The sequence below is a fragment of the Lepisosteus oculatus genome, chromosome 6 (genome assembly GCF_040954835.1).
Source record: "Lepisosteus oculatus isolate fLepOcu1 chromosome 6, fLepOcu1.hap2, whole genome shotgun sequence".
Lineage (NCBI taxonomy): Eukaryota > Metazoa > Chordata > Actinopteri > Semionotiformes > Lepisosteidae > Lepisosteus > Lepisosteus oculatus.
The window spans coordinates 52,697,449-52,715,292 of NC_090701.1; the positions used below are offsets into that span (position 1 = coordinate 52,697,449).

A 17,844-nucleotide genomic window follows, 5' to 3' on the forward strand; every position below is an offset into this window, starting at 1 on the left:
TCCCCACACACCAGCTCTCAGTGGGGAGGAGAGCAGAGTGATGAAGCCAGTTCATAGATGGGGATTATTAGGAGGCCATGATGGGTAAGGGCCAATGGGAAATCTGGCCAGGATGCCGGGGTGACACCCCTACTCTTTTCGAGAAACACCCTGGGATTTTTAATGACCACAGAGAGTCAGGACCTCGGTTTTATGTCTCATCCGAAGGACGGCGCCTTTTTACAGTATAGTGTCCCTGTCACTATACTGGGGCATTAGGACCCACATGGACCGTAGGGTGAGCACCCCCTGCTGGCCTCACTAACACCTCTTCCAGCAGCAGCCTTAGTTTTTTCCCAGGAGGTCTCCCGTCCAGGTACTGACCAGGCTCACACCTGCTGAGCTCCAGTGGGCTGCCAGTGGTGAGTTACAGGGTGATATGGCTGCTGACCAGTATGTCCGAGTTGCACTCCAGCACTGCGTCAAGTGACAAGCTGCTAATCTTACACACATGCTCTCTGTACCCAGAACACATTTTCTCCACTTTCCAGCTAAAACAACACGGGACCTCTACGCTAAGATCATTTCCAAATCAGTCACCCCCCCTTCCACCCTTTTCCTCTCCTTCGCCTGACATCAGGGGGAATGAGGGTCCTCTCCAGTAAAAGGACACCTGATGGGGCCGTGTAATTCGCCGAGGATCGACATGTTTTCCAGTAAAGTTACAGCAGACCCGGGACGTCCCCCGCGAACAACCAGAGCAAGAGAGCTGCTTACCTGAAGCGGGGTCCGTCACCGCTTGGCTCGTGATGCCGGTGGGGGGCTCTTGCAGCTGGTATGTGGCAGTGGTGGAGGGGGTCGTGGGGCTGGTGTTGTTACTTGTCATATATGGGGAAGTGTACGGTGAGCTGTTGTAATATTGTGCATATTGACCTTGGTTGAATCCTGGGTAAGAAGGATACTCCTGCAACACAGGAGAAAAGTAACATGAGATTACCCTGTTAAAATGTTGCTACTTTACAGAACGGATTCCAAAACATAAATGCAAACATATGTCTCCTACATTTTGCATCTGGACACTTTGAATTTCCCTTTTTTTTCGATGCATGACAGCAGATGTCCTGCACAATTTTAAATAATCCATGTTTACGTTACATTTTAAGGATTTTTTTAATCAAACACGAAGTATTTTTTCACGTCGCTGTTGCAGAAATGAAACACCTTTGTTATAAATAAAACATGGTAAATCAAAACATCATTTAGAAATGTAAAAACATATCTGAAGGCATGGGACGAAGACTAAAATGGAAAAACACTGTACCTGTTGTGAGCTATTGAATCCTGTTGAATTTGTGAGAGAATTGCTTCCTGCATAAAGTCCTGAAGTTGTTGTAAAACTGCTTCCTGTGTGAACATAGACAACACACGCTGTGTGTTAGAATACACCACAGTTATTTTCCACTTAGAGGGTGATCCACAGTGTATGTATGTGTATGTACAAACATAGACTGGAGGTGCCATTCACTACATACATACCTGAACAAACTGATTATTACAGCTTTCTTTTTTCACTAGCAAACTGAATAAAATTAGAAACTGAGACACACACACCGATTCGGCTAATTCCTTATGAAGTTAGAAAAAGAAAAAAAAACATGGCATAACATAACATAACACCAATGTTGGCAAATGCAGAATAATATATAAAATCAATGCAACGGAACTGAATTGTCCACATATCAGAAAAAAAAGGGAGTCAAATGAGAAACAAAAGCCAGCTCCCTTTGACGCTGTAACTTGGCATAAAGGGAAGAGCCTCGCATATCTCTTATCTTTCCTTTCCTTCCTGAACCTTAGATCTTCCCTATCAGCGATCTCATCACGGCTGTCATAGCCCAGTTCTTTTCAATGGGTGGGGGGTGGGTGAGGGGCAGGACCCATGCGGTCAGGCAGAGCTCCGCATTCAGTGCGAGGAACAGTCCAGCTGTTGTATGCAAGGCACAAGGGAACAGGAGGCACGGGCTGCTCTCACTGCCTGACATACTGCCCCCGCCGAACATGCATGTCTGTCTGCCTTTCATTGAATGGGATGGCTTGAAGAAGCACCTTCAGGTAATTAAATCAATCAGGTTGAGATACCATCTAATGACTTAATAATATACACGGCATGAATTATAATGTCTGCGAAGGATGGGCCTGGAGGGCAGTGAACTCAGTTGAAATTACTCCTTGCCTTTTTTAATAAATCCTTACTCTCCACCTGTGTTCTGACATCAATGAACATCTGAGAGAGCTGTACGCTTACATTTGCCAAAAGTTGCCTGACTGGTTTAATACACCTCCCCACACCAGAAACCTTTTTTTTTCCCCTTGTTTGAATGTTCTCTGTTTTCCTTGGAACATCTCTAATGTATTTTGGTCCTTTTCCACTTGTTTTTCTAATGTGTATTAATGGGTGCGCGTGTTTTACATCAATGTCAAGTCGTGATGTAATTCATACTTCTTGATTATACTTAGTTGAAGACATATATCCCACTAAACACATTTGGAAATCCGCTTGACATGTCAGTGATGCCACCGATGTCTCCCGTATGGGAGCGTAATTATGAGAGGGGAGTTGGTTGTGGCAAACTTTTTCCAACAATTCATGAACAACACATAAAGATAAAGGACTTTAAACAAAATAAAGTCCCAATCTGTGAAAGAGCAAAACACAGCATGAATTAAGTCTCTCAAATACCTTCAATAAAGAGTAATTTATTCTTAGGAAACTGTTTTAATGCAACAGATTTTTGTTAGACGCATATTTTCACATTCGATCCTCTTACTCAATCAGATATCACCACCTAGTATATGCCACACTTCTTTAGAATTGTCTCGATTTTGCACCAGTTCCAGAAATATTTTTTCAAGAGAAACATAATCTACTTCATAATTTGACACTGCTTCTGTTATCACTAGCTGTTGCGAAAACGCAGAGGAGATTTATTTGCTGAACTTCAAGGAAAGTGCAATTCCACCTCAGTTCAGAGCAAAAAGAGCAAAAGGCTTTCCATCCTTTGGTTATCTCTCAAGTGAGGGAGGTCTCCCAGACCGTAACAAATTCGAAACAGGTTTTAAAATATGCTGCTGTGTGGGCTAGCCAGTGTATGGTGGCTGTAACTAAAGAGTTTCAATAAATAAGAACAAAAAATCTGCTTACATTTTTTCATTTATTTAAGGAATTCTATTTTACGCAGTTGTGCTGTGCAAAAAAAAAAATGTTTTTGTAAGGTTCTGCTCCCCAAACTGCGAATTCTTACTCCAGAGCACTAAAGCTTCAATAGGTTTAGTACAAGTATAAACACTCTTTGTACAACAAATTAGCCTAATATGCAGTTCAAAAAGTGATAAAAGCTATAACTTGGAGGGCAAAGGTCCACTCAGCAGTGAACAAGGACCCACATAAAAGGCAGAAACCTCTGCCAGCATTTGAAGAATGAACCCCTGCTGTGGGCAGTTTGCAGTTCCCAGGGGCAGTCTTTATTTTTTTTAGTTCAGTTTGTACACTGAAGGCAAGACACTAGCCTGCCTTATGGCTTTCCAATTGGGACCCCATTTGCTTTGCTTGATCAGTCTCCTTGCCATGGGCTATGTCTATCATCAGTGCACAATATTTGTGACAGAAGTTAGTATAACTCTTATGGGAGTATCCTATGAAGTCCAGATGGGCTTTTTAAAAGTCAGATCTTGGCCTCTTATTTGCTGTCATTGCAAAGCATGAGCAAACCCAATTATTTTCATTGGAAGAGCTAAACTACTACTTTTTTCAAATGCTTTCAACTTAAAGTATCCACAGTGAAGAAAAGCACAGATAACTTAAAACAAAATTGGTAATTCTTCTTTTATATATATAAAAATTAAATGTGTATGTCATGAAAATATATGATAATAGTTTTGATTAATATGAAACAAATAATTTATTTTTAGTAAATATCTCTCAAAATCAATGTTCAGTACATGTTGTTTTCTGTATTGTTTCTTAAAAGCTACAAACTGTGGCTTATACTCATTTAGTTAATGAACACTTTAAAGTATCTGATTTTATTTATCCTTACTAAAAAAATCTTGACATTGCATTTGTAAAAAACAGGACATTAATACCTTGGTAAGTACAATGTACATGGAAGCTTGGTGAAAAGTCTGTAAATTCCCAGCTCTTGAATTCTTTTGCACAGCATTAACATGTGAAAAACATTACTCAAGCTACTCTTAACAAAACAGCTCTGTCGAGCTCTAAAGTACATTTCTATAACATTAGTATAGCACCCCACCAAAGCCCCATATCATCAAGCATGTAAGTAAAGTGTAAAAACATTAATCTAATTGTATTTCCTTTTGGCAGCTGGGAACAGATTGGCAATAATTGCTGTGCTTCAAACTGGGAAAGTATCAGGTGGTGCAAGACCTGCTGTGGTTCTGTGACTCTGCCTTGTGCCATATCTTTCTGGTGCTCTTAGAAGAGGCCAAATCAATACACTGGAAAAGCTACATAATGGATGCATTATCTGGTCTGGTTAATTCACTGATGGTCATCTGTTTTAACATGTTAATTGTGATGTGAGGAATTCAGACTACAGCATTAAAAGCAGCGACTGTCTTTGAGAGTAATGATACCACCAAAAAGCAGCACACTGGAGACACATGCACACATAACAGTGTCACCATTACTTAAACCATTCTAGCCTGGGGATTTCCAGTTTCTCATTTGTATTACACTGGAGGCAATTAAAATCTATTGAAGCAGCTTGTATGAAGCACAGAACAATGATAATGACGTTTAATGAACATCTGCTTTTCACTACACATTAAATACTGAGAGCAGCTCCACTAGATGTTCAGAAAGATATTTAACAAGCTTTTGGGGCGTCACCCATTATTGTCAGCAAACCGGATAAACATTGAGAACTGCATGAGCAGCACCAGTACATTAACACTCACACCAGAGGTACATTAATAACCACAAAACTGAAAAAAAAAAACAGCTCTAAAAAGTATGAGATGCTTTACACACATAAAATAAACTGCCATGACGGATCATTCCTGTTCAAGAATGAAATAACATACAGTTATGCTTATAAAACTGATACAGGATTTATAATAATGCCTGCTTTTTGATGCAGTAAATGATATTGTGTTCTATAGAATATAATGAAACAAACTGGTCGTATTTCATTATCACTGGATGAATGAAAACAAATACCAATCTCTGCACATACCTACAGATTTATTAGCATTTGCTCATTCCTAACTGTTGGGTAGGTGGGTCTTGGCTGTCGCCGACAGTGGCTTTGGGAGCAAAACGTAACATGAACGTATTTCTGTTTTCCCATGTGCTGCAGAGAGGATTAATTCTGACCTTGCATCTGGTAGCTGTAGGGAGCCTGTCCTGTCTGAGGCGTTGTGAAGCTGGAACCATAGCTCAAAAATCCTGTCTGTCCAGGAGACTGTGTTTGAGTCAGTCCGCCTTCTGTCTTGATGCCTGCCCACAATGTACCTAAATCAGTTAGTGACACCAGATCTGTATTGCTTGATATTTACAGCCTTTCTTTAGAAGAACAAAACAAATTGTCACATTTACATATCACACGTCACATGTACAGTATAGCCCAAATGTCTATAATAAAATTTGCGGCTTCTAAAAATCAAAGGTCCAGCCTCTGGAAAACTGCTGACTAGAAGAAAGTTTAGCTTGACACTCGACACGCAGTCGCAACTTTTCCATTAATCTCCTTAGCGGTTTGGTGTGAATGACGCTTTGCTGTTAGGCAGCAGTACATTTTTTACATTATTCTAATGTGAACTGAAAAAAAAAACAGGTTTACCGCTGACAGAGGCTCTGAATACGTGCAGCCCAAACTGCTCAGATTACCTCTTTTTGGACAGGATTACCACCTCAAGATGGACTCAGAGTTACCGCTAAGGAGGTTAATGGATTTATATAGAACTGTGCTTGAATGTACAAGAATCTGTTTGACCACAAATAAATGGCTCAGAAACGCCAGAAAAATATCACTTATATGTCCAAAAAGTCCTCTTTTGTACCAGACCCCATATCACTTGTAAAAATCTTCACATTTACAAAAATATTTTGGATTTATAAATGTGTGAGCTATGGACATTCTTAGAAACAGGAAGCTTTTTTCATGAGCTCCAGAACGTGAAAGATGCACAGTGACATACTGTAGCACAGCGAAGATGTGAAAATTGAAATCGAAGGAATGATTTTTGGGGGCGGATATTATATCACTTTTTTCAATCTTTGTGAACTAGGTGTGGCTGGAACATTAGTGCTGCATAATTCTGGAACAAACTGTGCAGGTTTTAATTGTACATGATTAAAATGCTTCATGTTACTTGAAACAATAGGGATTTGAATAATGTGGTTCTCATTTGCTGTGACTAAGCTTGGCTTCACATTCTATTCAGGAACATAATCTTGGTTAAGGCTACGCCATTGTACCAAAATTAGATACTGTATATTATAAATAATAATTGTATTGCGTAGAAAAAAGATGTGGATTAGTCGATACGAAGTGATTTTATTTCAGCAATTCAAGGAATTTTAAAAGCTGTATCAAATGGATTTTATAATGTGGATTATTATACATTTATGTATCTCCACAGTAGAATTACATTTTGATGAGAACATTTCAAAATACACCGAATCCAAAAGAGGCGAGTCATCTTCTACAGACCTATGATATCACCTATGATATCCAGATTAACATTTTCAATCATCTATCAGGGTGTCTGGAGTTTCCACATATTGTACACATGTACACAGCTTATGAGGCAATTCCACTGACGTCTCTTTTCCAAGACAGGCCTGAACCTACTTTAACAATTTGAGAATTTCAGATCTGGTCTGTTTTGTTTGGCACAGCTCACAGTTTCAGCAAACAGATCACTGATAAAAATTAGACCCTTTTCTTTTCCTTTTTCCCCATCTGTAATAATTTATTGGGAAGGTGGTCTCATTTTCAGCAAAGAACACCCAGATCACTCTGTGTACGGCAGTCAAATGGCATTTTTTTTAAATTCAGCATTTTATTCTTTAAACAACAAGCCTTCGACACCTACTGTAACTATAGGAGCTCAAGAACCTTTGCCAAAAGTCAGAAGCCATTATCTTCTCATGTAAAATGCATATATGCCAATATCTGATATATGGTTACCAGCATTATTAGTGTGAATCTTAAACATGACGATTATCTTCCTTTTGCTTTATAATTACCATAAGCTGGAATTCCATAAGGCTGCCCTGGCTGAGGATAGGTAGTATAAGCCGTTGTTGGTTGCATTCCTGTGGTGTACTGCGTCTGCCCATATGCAGCCATAGTTTGTGATGAAGGGGTAGGAAGAATATGTGGATACGGTCTGCTATTTTTCAGAAACGACAGAGAAAAACAAAGGCCATGAATTAGAGCAAAACCATGCTGCTACAGTACGTTTGCTAACTGACAAATTTACTGTACTTCTGCTACTTGAATATAAATGCTCAGCTGAATTAAAAAAGATAGCAATCCCGGCTCTAGTACATACTGCGAAAGAATAATAAATCGCAGAGGAAATTTTTTGCAAGATAATAATTACAACAGATTTTGGAATATGTGAGTCGCAGACATCCATACAAACAAAGCCAGTTGAAAATCCAGATATAACAGAAGGATCTAATTAGGGCCCTAAATTAAGTTGGATGATGCTTATTTTTTCAAAGAAAAATAAAAGAAGCCTTACTTGGAAGGATAGATCTGTGGGGAGAACTGGTGAGTTTGTCTTGGGCTGAAGCCACTGGTTCCAATAGCTGAAGAGAGTTTAAAAAAAAGCAAGCACATATTTAAACGTTAAAAAATAAGGTAAATATTATTTTTTGCCAACAGAACTTCTGGATTCCAAGGAAACAGTAATTATGTTGCGCTACTCTATTTATTTCTGTAACCTTCGTTTGGGTTAAAAATGAAGTGTGGTAATGAAATAAAATAATCAGGTAATGCTTTCATGTTTCTGCTGACTTTGTAACTAACAAACATACTCTTCTGGAATACTTATAACTGCCATAGAAACCCTTCATGGAAACACAATGAGTAAATTCAGTGAGAAAGACTCATTATACAGTAGAATGAGATACTACGTTCGCTGTGTACATCTAAAGCAGCACTGCTAAAAAAGTGACAACAGTAATTAAAGATAACCTCTTCAGATAACAAATTCTACAGCATGAAACACAAAGTGTCTTTGACTCCTTTCTGTAATAACATGCTGCAATATCCACTTTAAATTAAAACAGAAAAGGCAGATATGATCAGACCGCAAAATGCTCTTTTATCAAAGAACTGAGAAGAAATTCTTGCTTTTTGCAACTTGAATAAAAAGAAGAAATAAAATTTAAAAAGATCATGTAATATTTCAAAAGCCTAATTTGAAGACAATTAATGTTATAAAAAGGTTACTGAAAATTCTTCAGTTTTTACAACTAAAATGAACCTTAACAGTATGTTTAATATTATATTCACAGTCACTGGAATTAGTTATTACTGTACATTAAAATAAATACTATTACATTATTTATATCTTTGGAAATCATCATAAAATATCCCCCCTTTTCTTTTTAAAATATGAATAATGCATTTTTAGAGGTTATGCAGTCCTTTTTGGTATGTTCTGGTCCTTTATTTAATAAATGAACAAAAAAAAGTTATCCAATAAATTCACTCTTTTTTCATGAAGTATCACAACATTAGGTGTTTGGGAGCAACACTGAGATTAATTTCTTGTGAAAAGAAGTTTTATGTGCCTTAATCCGCTCTGATTGCACAACTGTGTTGATTTCATTACATGTACTGTAACTGAAAACATAATTGCATTGACAACTAAATAACTAAAAAATATATTTGAGGTCTTTTTGCTCTAAACCCACAGCCGTTTTAATTTCTAGAAGAACACTTTAAAAAGAAAAAACAAAAGGATATTGTGACAGGAAAGTAAAGCCATCAGAAAAAACTTTAAACAGTTTAAGTAATGAAAATTCTATTGAAACAGATCACATATTATTTCTGCTACCCAGAAAGGCAATAGGCAATGTATTTATTGTAATCCAAATGTAAAGAAGAAACACATCAAAGACTTTTTGTAGAAAATAAAAAAGACATGACAACATCATTAACTTATTTGTGTCGTAGTTACCCTGAGAGATATCCTACATTGTTTAAATGGAAATAATAAAGAAAATAAGCTGTAATTTAAAAACACAGTATTAGAAACTCTAACAACTAGCGATATGTATTGGGTTAAAATTTCCTTTTGTAGATATGTGATAAAATCATTACTAGTCTATTAACAATTCATGCAGTCTAAAAAGAAAAAGGTTTTATTCCCCTGGGTGAATACTGTACACTGCTTACCCTGAAGTACATTTAATATGTGTATTATTAATTGACCATCAGCAAGCATTTGATGGCATAGCTTTTTCTCTTTAACTTTGCTGAAGCTCAGTGTCGTACAGTAGCATGGATTAGTATCCCAGTGAAGGCCACAGTTAATCATTTGTGGTAATAAAATAAGTGAAATGCAACAGAAAAACCGGCATGGATGGTTTAATTTCTGAAACAGTTTTTTAAAATATGTCAAGCATGGCCTTTTGCAGTTTTACGTCGCACTAGTCAGAGATGCCGAGAGAAATATTTGAATGGTCATGTGAATGTGTTTTTTTTTTCAGCTTTCTGCAAAAGTTCGTTTATTTCTTACCATTTTTAAATCGGCATTTGTATGAAACAATATATGACATATGGAAGACCATCACCCTTTCTCAATCAAACATTTTGCAGAAGCGGTCTGTTATTTCTTCTAATGTTCTTTTTACTACTGGTCTCATAAACCATGAGTCACAAAGAACTGTGATAATTGTTTCAGTTGGGGGAAAAAGTATTTATCAGGGTTTAACACTTGGGATATGTCAAAGACACCCCTTTGTGAAGTTCCTAATAGGATTCCAATAAACCCACCAATTCTTACAACATACTGTACAACCTATTGTACAACACTAATATTACATTAAGCCACATTAAGCAAGCAAAAATTCCAACAAACTAAAAATCTTCACTCGCATCGAAAAATGTTTTTGTCTTTAGCAAATGGGGAATCATTCTTGGGTCATTTGTGGTTTTCCAAATCCTCGATCCCTTGTCAGCGTACTGATGGCACTCATAGAGACTTTAGAGATTTAAAGACAGGCTTGTATCTCAAAGAGAAGCTTCTGAATATTCTGCCTTGCAAGTTCCACAGTATTTCTCAACAGTACTGGCCAATACCTTCCCGAGTTTCTAAGTGATAAAAAAATAAACTTGCCATAAGATGATGTTCAGTTGAACAAAAGCCAGGTCCATCATTTGCTGATACAATGCAAGAGGCAGTCACTATGTACAAATTGAACAGGCCTTTATTAATTCCAAGGGTTGTAACATTATAATTTGGTTGCTTAGCTGATGCTTTTTCCCTTTGCTATTACAATCTAGTGAAGCAAACTTCCTGGGACCTTTATACAATGTGGTTTTGGGATGCGTGAGTCTCTGTTGCTCTCCATGACCATAGCAGGCCGAAACCCTCCCTTACCTGTTCCTGAGAAACTGTCTAGAGACCCGTCTGCTGCAGAAGTGATGATTTCGCTGCTACTCATTGGCTCTGTTTTAACTGCAAAGAGAAAAAGAAATATTATTCCAGCATAGGATCCACTGCCACACAGTCTATGAAGGTCTAAAGCACTTAATTATTTGCCAAGCAGTTCCAATCTCCTCTCTTTTAGGTGCACTAACAAACATATGCAATTAAAACAAACACAAATACTTTCACAGCAGAGGGGTCCTAGCATATTATTCCATTTATATGTTGTGTGCATTGCACATTTAATTGGTTTGCGCAATCTGTTGATGACATTCATTCAGAAGCAGCAAGAATTCATAACTTGGAAAGTCTGAATAAAATGACAATGGCAATAGATCTGTCTATCTCTAAAGTGTATGTACAGTATAATTAAGAACAGTTTACCATTGTGGTGTGAGATGGCGCTGTGCTCAGTCAGCATGCCTTTTTTCTTGCAATTTAAGACCATGTGTCCATTTTTCTACAGTGAAATCACCCTATCAAATGTGATTCACATACACTCTTAAAACAAATGTCTCTAAGGAGTATCAGTAACACATTCCTAAAGGGCTTCACCTGCAAATACTGAAATATGTCAGGTGCCACACTGAAGCATAATTCGTTAAATGCTATTAAAACTCTGAAAGGATCTCCTTTATTCCTCATCATTCTCCACTACAGGCATCCTGCAAACAACCTTTCCTTTGATTCTCTAACACTGACATTATTAATTTGATGCATTGCTGTGGGTTTCACAAAAATAAATGAAAATAAAAGTACAGTATCAATGGTCAGAGGTCATTTGTTATTTTGTGCATTGTGTGTATTTCTTTAGCTTACCCACATCGTAACAATGTACAGTACCTGACTGCTGTCTGTAAAGTGAGATACACTACATTTTTTTTTGTACTGTGCCCTTGTTGTTTAATCTAAAATAATGAAAGTACTCAGACAAGTTTGCAGCTGTCTGAGATAACCAGGAAATCTTTGAAATAAATCCATTTCACCTCAGGAGGGGAATTTTTTGAAAGACTAATCTGAAAGCAGATTCAAAATGTGGGTATGGAGTCATGCCCATTTAAATCCCTCATGGTAAAAGAGTTATTCACTGTCATGTTTAACATGTTTCTACTATGCTCATTCCGCAGAGGAACACATGTTGATGTGAGTATGTTGAAATATACATCAACATGCCTCTCTGAATATTCAGGAATGTTGCATTACACTGCATGCATGAAATATCTGCATATAAAATATCGATTTCAATACCACATCATCCAACAGTGTCTACAAGAGAAAACAGTGCTTCAAATGTAACCTAAAAGTGCACTGTTTTACTCCGACTTCATTCATTCTTGAGCAAATGAACATCATTCTGCCAGCACATTTCAAACCATGCTTTAAATATATTTAACATCACACAGCAGTCAGTTCCAAACTGAACTCCTGAAAATGAAAGGTGCAATACGTGGTACAAGTCAATACTCATGCTTTCAGAGACACAGAGTGCTGAAATGAATTGATCATATTATTTGTAATTATATGATCAATACAAAAAATGTATCAGACTACAATATTGAGGTAGAAACAGTAGCACATGTTTTAAGATTTCATTTAAAATATAACTTGAAATTTAGAAATGTAATGTTTACATTTTTTCGGAGCCTTTTCTCGCATCAACATAAAAATCTGTGATAGCAAAAGCTAAATAAGTGTCATATGAATGCAATTGTAAGCCTACAGGATCATCAGATTTTGAAATGGTGCTTAATGTGACTGTGGCTATTGCAAAATTGCAATAAAAAATATCAATCATTAATTCAATACAGCCAGGCATTGCCCTTTCATTTCTGCACAGAACTGCACAAACCTGCTGTGGTCTGTGTACTAGAACTTAACAACCAGTCAGCAGTGGTAAGCATTGTGATGTTATCACCTATGGGAAAAGAAGATTGCAAAGGACACATGACAATCTACACCACTGCTTTTCAGATAAACATACCTACATTCATCGCAGTTTCTAAAAAAACAACAACTTATCTATCCACTTTTGGAAAGCTGCTTACCTCTAGTGAGGGTCAGGGTTGTGTAGCCTATCCTAGAGGAACAGAGTGCAAGGCAGGACTACACCCTAGATGGGATACCAATCCATAGTAGGGTCATACACCAGGACAATTCAGAGCCACTAATCTAGTCACCATGTCTTTGCTGATTCTAAATAGGAGAAAAATGCTATAGGCGCAGGGAGGCCATGCAAACTCCACACAGGTGCTCTGGTTTAAAATCCAAAAGCTGTAAGGCAGCAGGGATGACTGTCACCTCACAGTCCCACCCATTTCATTTACATTTCTGACACACATTAGCTATTATTCATCCAAATCATTCACAAGAGCCACATTCACTTTCTTCTCCTTTTCCTGGAGGGAATTTTTTGGTATAAATTTTCTATTTTGTCTTCCCCCTTGTTCAGACCTAAAAGTGGAAGGGCCCCAGCGTTCATGAACTCTTCATCACCTCTGCAAATCAGGAACTGCGTTACTAGATTTATGCAAACAACAGTCTGCTTCAGCTGATGTGATTCTCTGTATTCAAAATAATAGTCGGTTAGCTTTTATAAAGCTAGTGCAAACTTTTAACTGGTGTTTGTTTCCAATGCTTGTGAAACTCAATGGACAATAAAAACAGCAACAAAGCTGCAAAAACAACAAAATGAAACTGCCTTTGAACCGGCGGGCTTGCTGCCCGAGTTGTCTTTTTTGCAATTAATTTATGATCACGAATAATTTGCAAGGACAATACATTCTCTTAATATAAAGGGCTTAGATAAGGCGAGCAATTTGAAAATATTAAGATACTGAAAATCAAGTATATCTGTGATTCAGTAATACATATCACAAAACATAGGCAGTATTTAAAGAATAAAAGTAAGAACCAGTAGCATTGTATTGTATTGTACACTGTCACGCACATATCTCAATTCATAAAGAACAGAAGAAACAGAAATCTCAGAAACCTACCTTCTGTGCCATTTGGTGTCATGGAATTGTTATTGATATGCGAGTTGTCAAGTTTTGGACCATTAGGAGATTCACTGCTTCCACTTACTCGACTGTGTGGACTGGCTAGATCCTGCATTTCCATAGACCTGATGCAAAGCACAGCTATTTTTACTCTCTTGTTTAAAATGATTAATGGGTCACATGAAAAAATAACAGCGTGGGTTTAAAACAAATGATGGGCCTGATAGCAAATACTCTGTTATATATTTGTTTTTGTTGCAGCTAAAGGTTAATAATGTAGTGTCATTTTCGAAGGTTTATTGTCTTAGTATTGAGCATTCACTGAGTAACAAGAACAGCGTGTAGCACTAGTATTTCACAACATATATTCGTAGTCACACACAAATTTAAGACCTGTCGGGTTTGAGGGAAAACATGTAGAATTCACCAAAATGGTACAAAATTAAACTTAAACCACCTGCAAAAAACGCACTAAATCATTCCAAACAGGATGCAAAAATAACATACTTTAAAACCCTTTGGGTCTGGAGAACTTCCAGGCTCTTTAACAATCTACTCTACATTTAAAAGTAAATCTATAGGCCTGAAAGGAGTAATATTTCATTTAGTAGATTGAGGAACATGTAGATAGTACATTGCAAAATGTAAAGAAGAAGACATCAAGACTTTGCTGTCAAATTGTAACCTCCAAATCTGAATGATCCAAGACACTACAGAGGACCATTTTTTTTAATTTCACAAGCAAATTATTTTGAGAAAACAGCTCAATAATATATTTCTTTTTTGCATTAAAACTTCACAGCGCAGATTTACAATGCACTCATACTATTTGCAGTGCACTTGTATAAAACCCTCTGCTTCAAGTTAATGCAAGAGGCCATGCTTCAGTAACTGGGAATAAGCAATGTCTAACACACTTGTTTGCTCTGGCAAACTAGGTAATTGTTTTTTTCTCTTTCTATTGAAGCTCAGGCCATTGGAAACATTTTATCTTCTCATTTGTGTGTATTCTGCATTATATTATGCATGTCAAATTGAAAAGGGATCAGGCCAGCACACACTGAAGGCATATCCACCAACTCAAACACACATTTGTCTTTGTTAATGATCTCCACGCATAATTGCGCTAATGAAATAAGAGGGAAATATAGTTGTATGTATTTCTGTACCAGTAATTTCAATTAGATTGCAAAATGTGTAGGTCTCTGTTACCAATTAAAGAAAGTGTTTTTAAAAAGCAAACCAAACGTTATAGATTTTCTTGTGAACACACACATTCTAATCAGACGAGAAATGAATGGCAAAGCTATTTTTGCTGTATTTTGATTGCAAAGATAACATCAGCTGAAAGTTCCCGAGTTAATCTGGAATATCAGATTTCAAAACATTTTTATTATCTACGGTTAGCTTTAAAAACTCTGAAAGTCATCATTCTCTCATATTTAGACTGCTGACTTTTGCAGTGCAGATCAAAATCTTGCTTCTTGCGAGTCAATTTAGCGAAACATTTTGAAAGCATTCCCTTATTTCTATTCTCCTTACAGCTCTGAGACCAGTTTGAGGTCTTCTGTTTCTATCCCCAATGGTGCTTGAATTAACTCATTTTTGTCTTACTTTATACAAAACATTATATACCAAATACAGTTCTGAATTAGTAATTTAACTTTTTTGCAGAAGGAAACTGCTTGCTAATAGATTTACTACAGCGGATTTGTATTTTTTCTGCAACCCAAAAGAAGAACACGTTTTTCAGTTCACGTATACTTTGCCGGTAAATGCAGTTCATTAGGTTTTAGAGTTCACTATGTACTTCGATCAACAATGCTTCCTGCTTAATAGTGCCATTGGCATAATACCAGCAGTGTTCTTACCTGGAACTGGATGGATCAGAAGCATCTGAATCACTGTATCTTTTTTTTCACCTGCCAAGTAGAAACAATATAACTCCTTGTTATTTTAGCTTGGTGTCACTGTCCAGGTCCATCCATGCCACAATAGACATTGTCTGAGAAAACATTATTATTACTCTCTAACAGAATAGGAACAGGGGAGACCCTGGAACACAGAGGCACATTGTCTCTAGGTTAAACCCTCTACTGCTGTTTCCTTCTTCAGGTCTTTCCTCCTCCCCAAGTCAGGGGAAAGCAGCCAAATGACGGGAAGGTGATTCATCATTGGCCTACGACAGCTGCAAACTGGATTAACCCTCCCCCAATCAACATGCAAAGCAGCTTAGCCAAGGTAAGCAGGAAGGGATGCCTGGAAAAGGTAGCTGCTGGAAAATGAACTTGTTGAACAAAAGCAACTCAAGCAGAACACCCCTAGCATCTTCAGCGATCTTTCATCTGCAATTGACACTATCTGAAATATATCTCCACTCCCTCTCTCCGAACACTGACAGTTTCTAATGGTCACCACGGCTTGCTCCCACAGACCTGTCTCAGTTCGGGTCTGCAGGAGGACAGTGCGAAGGGAACGGGATCATTTTTTTTTTTGGGGCCACTGGAATTGAGATAGCAATTTTTCAAAAGGTAGTCCCCCCCCAAAAAAATATATATAGTAGATGTTCACTACAACAACAAAAGAAAAACGGAGGACTGTGGTGCAAGAAATTGCTGAACCACAGGGTTTAAAAAAAAAATGTTATCATTTTTGCAATTCACATTTGTCAATTTTGGGTACAGTAGTTTTCTTTTTCTGTATGTTGTAAAACAGTCTCCGGCACATTAAATTAGCCAGACGTGAAGTAATATCAAATTCCACACAGAAAGAATTCCTGACTGAAAGATGTCAAATTCAGCAGAAGAAGTAAATCATATGGCTCTTCCGTTCATTATAATTGTTATTATCTAAAATCTTTTATTAAAAAAAACAGTAGTACACTGTGTACCATGGTAAAGTTTTTCTGAATATGGTCCCGGGTTTAAACACTACCTTTCTTTTCCTTTTCCTCCCATTCGGCCATTTTAAGATAGTTATTATGCCATATTATGGTTAGTTTTGCTGAGATCAGGTGATTTTCATATCATAACAGCCTCCTGCTCCTTGGCATTTTGGCTTTCGGATGAAAACGCCAGGCCAAATGCAACAAATATGCAATTAAAAATATATATATTTTAACAGCAGGAAACAAAACAACATGGCACAGGGAATGCACTATATGCAGGTTTAATGAGTCATCTGCATTCTCTGCTGTGCTCAGCAGTGAAAGGCTATGAACTGAGCTTAGTAGCGATGCCCGTCGTTCCACTGCAACCAATGCGCACTGCCAGCAGGTGATGTGGACCAGGTGAAGAGAGGCTTGAAAGCAAAAACGAGCCCTTCTCCTGCACAGCTTAATATTTATTGTTTAAAAGTCTGTATTCAGCATCTTTGATGTGCATTTCAATTCAACCTGAACTGACTTCTCTTTGATGATCGCAGAACAAAGCCAAGCACGATAGAGCATTCTAAGTGTCATCAAAAAAAAGCCAAACACTCTTCACTTCTCTCTGTTTGCTCACCGCTTCGCTTTACTTGTTTTAAGACCTGCGCATTTCCATTAGCAAATATCATAAGGCTTTTAACATTCATGATCTCCAGTATGCTGGTAGAGTAACATGCCTTTACTCTGCACGCCAAACCATTTATTCACCTGTACAGTGGTCGTTTTTCTAATCATTTCTAAACTGCAAAAACCCTAAGACTTGCCAAAGCTGAAAAGCCACATGCTTTTTTTTCACAGTAGCAATTAACTGAGTCCTTTGTGTAATAAAGTATTCAAAAAGCACTGGAAAAATAATTAAAATGTAGACAAGGCTTACAGTAGCTTTTTTTTACCTTGTGCATTAGAAGCAAAACAAAGGTTAGTTATCTATAATACAGGTAGTTACACAATTTTAACATCAGGAAAACACCTCTCTTTAATAGTATATCCAGAATAATTTATCAAGGAAAGCTTATAGAATATAGCTTAAAAAGAAAATTTACTATAATGTACTGTCCACTGGCATCCTCTCTCAATTCCTTTACTCCAGTTTTACAGGCTTTTAATTTTATAGGCCATAGAGAACGTATTCCTTTGAGTTTTATAGATTATGCAAACCATGTGTTGTGTGTTACTAGGTTTAAAAAACAACGCTTTAATCAAAATAACTTTAAAACAACTAATCCTCACTTAAGCTGGTCA

At 37.3% G+C, this 17,844-nt stretch overlaps 1 protein-coding gene across 16 annotated transcripts in view; it reads right to left on the minus strand.

Annotated features, from left to right (window-relative positions):
- eya1 (EYA transcriptional coactivator and phosphatase 1) overlaps nt 1–17,844 on the minus strand; it is a 116,838-nt gene that overhangs the window by 31,545 nt on the left and 67,449 nt on the right. For 6 of the 16 annotated variants that reach the window (XM_015353774.2, XM_015353775.2, XM_015353777.2 and 3 more), the window contains 9 exons: nt 15,548–15,598; nt 13,674–13,801; nt 12,527–12,592; nt 10,630–10,707; nt 7,759–7,825; nt 7,256–7,401; nt 5,378–5,515; nt 1,301–1,383; nt 757–943 (listed from right to left, as the gene is read on the minus strand). In XM_015353774.2, the coding sequence (XP_015209260.1) occupies nt 757–943; nt 1,301–1,383; nt 5,378–5,515; nt 7,256–7,401; nt 7,759–7,825; nt 10,630–10,707; nt 12,527–12,592; nt 13,674–13,797 (889 nt within the window). In that variant the 5' untranslated portion in view covers nt 13,798–13,801; nt 15,548–15,598. The remainder of the gene's footprint in view (nt 1–756; nt 944–1,300; nt 1,384–5,377; nt 5,516–7,255; nt 7,402–7,758; nt 7,826–10,629; nt 10,708–12,526; nt 12,593–13,673; nt 13,802–15,547; nt 15,599–17,844) is intronic. The other 10 variants (XM_015353781.2, XM_069191566.1, XM_015353782.2 and 7 more) reach the window with 6 other exon arrangements.